The 5,044-nt window shown below is 48.9% G+C and overlaps 1 protein-coding gene across 1 annotated transcript in view; it reads right to left on the reverse strand.

The window, feature by feature from the left end:
* The window catches only part of LOC111647380 (melanoma receptor tyrosine-protein kinase-like), a gene marked incomplete at its 5' end in the record, with an annotated part of 12,940 nt that extends 8,111 nt beyond the window's left edge, over nucleotides 1-4,829 (reverse strand). The window contains 11 exons of the mRNA XM_023396978.2: nucleotides 539-630; nucleotides 719-851; nucleotides 933-1,132; nucleotides 2,047-2,137; nucleotides 2,229-2,302; nucleotides 2,454-2,580; nucleotides 2,663-2,776; nucleotides 3,278-3,419; nucleotides 4,175-4,293; nucleotides 4,422-4,490; nucleotides 4,631-4,829. Coding sequence (XP_023252746.2) covers nucleotides 539-630; nucleotides 719-851; nucleotides 933-1,132; nucleotides 2,047-2,137; nucleotides 2,229-2,302; nucleotides 2,454-2,580; nucleotides 2,663-2,776; nucleotides 3,278-3,419; nucleotides 4,175-4,293; nucleotides 4,422-4,490; nucleotides 4,631-4,829 — 1,360 coding nt within the window. The remainder of the gene's footprint in view (nucleotides 1-538; nucleotides 631-718; nucleotides 852-932; nucleotides 1,133-2,046; nucleotides 2,138-2,228; nucleotides 2,303-2,453; nucleotides 2,581-2,662; nucleotides 2,777-3,277; nucleotides 3,420-4,174; nucleotides 4,294-4,421; nucleotides 4,491-4,630) is intronic.
* Between the last annotated feature and the right edge of the window lie 215 nt (nucleotides 4,830-5,044).

Below are 5,044 nucleotides of genomic sequence, written 5' to 3' on the forward strand. Positions count from 1 at the left end.
CGAGGGTCATTTCTGTCTTTTTACAGATTTAAAATGATCCAAAATATTGTGAAAAAACAAGAAATATATAAAATATCAGATGAAATTTTATTTCCATTATTTTCCATTTGATCATTTCTGTTTAAATTCTGCTAAATATTTAGTTTCCTGTCGCCACGTCACATCATCCTTTCTCTTCTTTGAATTCAGATTTTCATTTTAGAAGTTGAGCATTTTTTAAAATAATTTATAAAATGCATCATAATATTCTTCATATTTTACATAGAAAAGAGCTTTAAATGATTATTGATCATTATTTGCATCCAATGCAAAAGTTATGTAATTTGAGCAGGAACAAATGATCTAAACTCAAAGGCAAACTTACTACCTTTCAGAACCACGTCACGGTCTTGTTCAGCTGAGGAAGACCATGCAGATGAGGCCAGAAAGGCAAAGTGGACCTTGAGTTGTGATTATTTTTGCTCATAAGTGATCTCATGATAAAGCTCAGATTAAGATGAGATCCAGATGTGCGTGTGACGGACAGCAGCTGGACTGACCGGCCCGCGGCAGGTCGGGATCCCGGTCTTCAGCAGACACTCCGGGTGACACTCGACGCAGCTGCTGTTCACCTCAACCTCTCTGGGTTCACTGCAGAGAGAGAGAGGGTCAGGGGTCAGGGGTCAGGGGTCAGGACGCTCTGTCAGCTGGCTGTTCTTTAGAGCACAGCTCCTCTCACCCCTGCAGCAGGTGACAGAACGGCACACAGCGCCCCCTACGGTCAAAGTGGCGACAGGAGACACACATGGTCGGTCCTGGCCCCCAGCAGCCCCCGGCTGTGCACTGCTCGTCACAGGTTCGATTCTGCTGTTCTGTGAGAGAGAGAGAAAAAGATTTTATTTGTGCGACTTGACTGAAACGGAGGAAAACTCGACTCACATCCAGTGACTCACCGCAGTCGTCGGCGGGAGCGTTGTTGCGTACGCTGATGGTCTGGTCGGCGGATCGGAAGAGGCGGAGCCACAGCTCGCGTTGGGCGTAGCAGAGCTGAGGGTTGTCCTTCAGCATCACCTTCCCAGCGCTCACCTCCTTCAGAGAGCGCAGACCCAGCCAGCGCAGGTGCTTCGCTCTCACCACCGCCAGACTGTGGAGACTGGAGAGGGCAGAGGTCACGTGAGGGTGCGTTTGTGGAGGGGGGGGTGGGACACGGTCGAGTCCTGGTTGACGAGTGGTTTGTCTAACAACCCTGAGGATGATGATCATGTGACGCGTTGAGCACGGCCTAGTTATCTTTCTAAGAAACACAAAGAGTTGCTTCTATCGAACGAATCCGTTCAACAGGAACCATCGTCGTTCCCTTTCAGCCGCCACTGACAGAAATGATGGCGGCCCCAGAACTGTACGAGTACATGATGCTGTCATTGGCCAATCACAGCGACAGGCTTTACTACGCAGAGGGAAAAACAAACAATGAAAGGAGTTTAAAAACGGTTTCAATCAGTTTGTTTGAAGAAAAAATCTATATTGTTAAAATTGTTCTGTTGTGCAAATTGTGCACTTGTCCCCAGTGGCAATGCCCCCAGTGGCCCCCAGTGGCCCCCAGTGGGCCCCCAGTGGGCCCCCAGTGGGCCCCCAGTGGCCCCCAGTGGGCCCCCAGTGGGCCCCCAGTGGGCCCCCAGTGGCCCCCAGTGGGCCCCCAGTGGCCCCCAGTGGGCCCCAGTGGGCCCCAGTGGGCCCCCAGTGGCCCCCAGTGGCCCCCAGTGGGCCCCAGTGGGCCCCCAGTGGCCCCCAGTGGCCCCCAGTGGGCCCCCAGTGGGCCCCAGTGGGCCCCGGCCCACAGGTCGGAACCGCTGCTCTGACAACATCAGCTTGTAATTTGGGCTGAAGGCTGATGTTCAATGTCAATGATTAACTGTGGAGCAAGTTTTAGCTTTCTGCATTTCTGGATATACAAGATAAAATATGCAAAAATAAAAAATGGCACAGTCCTTTAAAATAACTGTTGCAATAGAAAGAAAATCAATATAATATAATAAATATAAATATAAAACCTCATTATGGACTCACGAGCGCGTCGTTCTCCCTCGGATGATCTCCAGGTTCTCGAACACCGACAGCGAGGTCAGATTCTCCGGCCAGGACTGGATCAGCAGGAACCCTGGAGGTACAGGTTTAAACTTTATTTACACTGACTGAACGGACAGAACGGTGTCACTGCTGAGGAGCGGCGCTGGTGAACTTTGACCTACCGGTGATCTCCCTCACTGTCCTGAAGTACTCCAGCTTCTCCGGGGCCATGGGCGGGATTTTATAGTGTGCGTCCCTGGAACAGCCAATCACAACAATCCTCACTTTCAAATGACTGATGACATGTGAACTGAAGCGTGGAACCTTCTGGACAGGAAGTAGTTCCAGTGAAAAGGTAACTCATGTTTGGATTCTCTGAGTCGTGATGGAAACAAACACACTCTCACCCGGTGAACGAGGTTTCAATGAGCGAGATGTCCCCGTTGATTTTAGTGCAGTTCCTGAAGGATTCGATGTTGGAGGCGTTCACTGCCATGGTTTTGATCAGAGAGCCGACCCCGACTCCGTCACAGGCTGCAGGGGAAACAACACTCTGTCAGGTTACCTGTGTAGTACTCAGGTGTCTCTCTCTCTCTCCCTCTCTAGGTCGCTCTACCTTTGGGACAGGGTCCATCACAAGCTTTGCAGCGTTGGACTCCGTTCTCCTCCACCTCGTACATTCCGGCGCCGCAGGTTCGAACACATGAGCCGTCCGTCACCACGTAGTTATCTGTACACAGAGGCGAGCGGCGTCAGCAGACGTCTGCTCTCACTCTACCCCCCGGGCAAAAACTGGACCCCCTTTACATATCGGTTCAATGATCCTCCCCGGCACCCGGAAACCAAGCTGCACTCTGGATTAACAGAAGAACTGATTGATTGTTTCACTGGCAGCAGCTTCTCAGGTGTGAATCTCTGAATGTTCACTTCATCAAGTATCTGATGCTGAACAGCCTCACACTTCTCCTCTGATGGATTCATGTCAGTTTGATAAAACACAACTTTACAACAGATCTAAACCGTCTACAGTCCGGGCTCGGACCTAACTGTCATGATCTCGAACTTCAGAGACAAACTGCGATTAATAAAATGATGTAGAGCCAATGACATGGAGTAAATCTGAGGTTTAGTTCTGTCCAACATCTTCATATTGTGGCTGTTAAAACCACCGCAGCCTTTACAACGAATCACAAGGTTCAACTCAATAAATGAAAGGGTTCAAAGGTCGTACGTGGGCAGGCCTTGACGCAGGTTGCCCCGAAGGTGAACTTGGCGTTGGGGTTGTTGACCACCTGGTGAGTTTTGGGGTCGTAGAGTTTCAGCGGAGGACAAGTATCTTTACACGTCCCGTCGTCATTAAAGTCCCTGCAGGCCTGAAGAAGAGGTGGAGACAGTGAGAAAGACAGAGGCTGCATTCGCTTCCTTTTTATTTTAACAAGAAGAAGAATAATAAGTAGTTTCTCTGTGTTCGTCATGGTTTCTTCTTCGTGGATGTAGCTGCTGTTAGTAGTGAAATAAATGATTAGGTCTGGACTAGATTTACATGATTGACTTGAATCAAGAATCTGAGGATTAAGACTCGTCCTGACTAAAGGTTTTTCATCTGTAAGACTGATGAGCTCCTGAACTCGTGGCTGCACGAGACCAGAGAGCGAGCAGACACTAAAACTGAACTCAGAGCAGCTGACAGGCGTCATGATGATTTATTAACTTCTTAGTTGGACTCTGTCCTGAACCGGCTTCAGGTTTGAGCCGGTCTTCAATGGGACCTGATCTGGACTTGCCTTTCTTCACTTGGGACTTGAGACTTGTCTGTCTCCGTATGAAGACCTCCCCTGTCTTCGTATGAAGACCTCACCTGTCTCCGTATGAAGACCTCCCCTGTCTTCGTATGAAGACCTCCCCTGTCTCCGTATGAAGACCTCACCTGTCTTCATATGGGACTCCCCCGTATTTCAGAGCTTACTTAAATTTCTGTTTGTTTGTTTGTTTGTTTGTTTGTTTGTTTGTTTGTCCCAGACGTTTGTAAACACCTGCAAACTGTCACAACCAGTGAAGAGCTTCAGTTCTGGATCAGGATAATGCAGACTACAGTATCACACACACACACACACACACACACACTGACCAGGCAGTCGGTGGCTCGGGGTCCAGTGCAGCCGGCAGCACAGTGTTCGTTGCAGCAGTCGCTGGGTTTGGGCCCCCGACACCTCCCGCTGCACTGCTCCGCACACTGAGACTTCGTGACTGGTGGAGACGCAGGGAGACGCTTCGTTACACATCTGATATAACGTGATAATGATGTTTCTTTCTTTCTTTATCTGCTGGAACATTCAAACAGTTGAAAATCATCTGCACAAAGAGGCTGTGTTTACATCTCTGACAGTGATCCGGTCCTGCCGCCCAACACGAACCGTTAACACACCCCGGGTCACACTTCTCACCTGGAAACACACACACACACACACACACACACACACACACACACACACACACACACACACACACACATTGAGTGAAACCCTTCAGATCACAGCTGAAAGAGTAAAATACAAAAATGTCACGTCATTATTTTTCTACATACATTGACGGGCAAATGTGTCCATCTTGAAAAGCATCATGGGATTGCTGTTTTTGTCCAGGATGTCCCACCACTGGATGGTCTCAGTGTTACACAGCAAAGGATTGTGGGTCATCTTCACCCCTCCTTTCAGGACCTCTGTGAGGAAGACGATGGACAAACATCCTAAATGACTGAAGGTTTTAGCAGAAAAGATTTTCAGGGTTCAGAGAGTCAAACACTCACGTTCTGATTTCATGACAAAAATCTAACTTTTATTCCAAAAGAGAAATGGTGAATCTCCCTCCAGCTGAGCTGAGAGAAAACCCGTCCATCGCAGAAACCAGCAGGTATCTATGTTGCGGCTGATTGGACGTGACTGTGTGCGATCTCAAATCCCGCCTTGCACATTGAAGATTTCCTTCTGTTTGGCGTCTA

This window comes from Seriola lalandi, unplaced genomic scaffold, assembly GCF_002814215.2.
Source record: "Seriola lalandi dorsalis isolate HSWRI2012SDOR001 ecotype SW California unplaced genomic scaffold, Sedor1 jcf7180002054987, whole genome shotgun sequence".
NCBI classification, from domain to species: domain Eukaryota; kingdom Metazoa; phylum Chordata; class Actinopteri; order Carangiformes; family Carangidae; genus Seriola; species Seriola lalandi.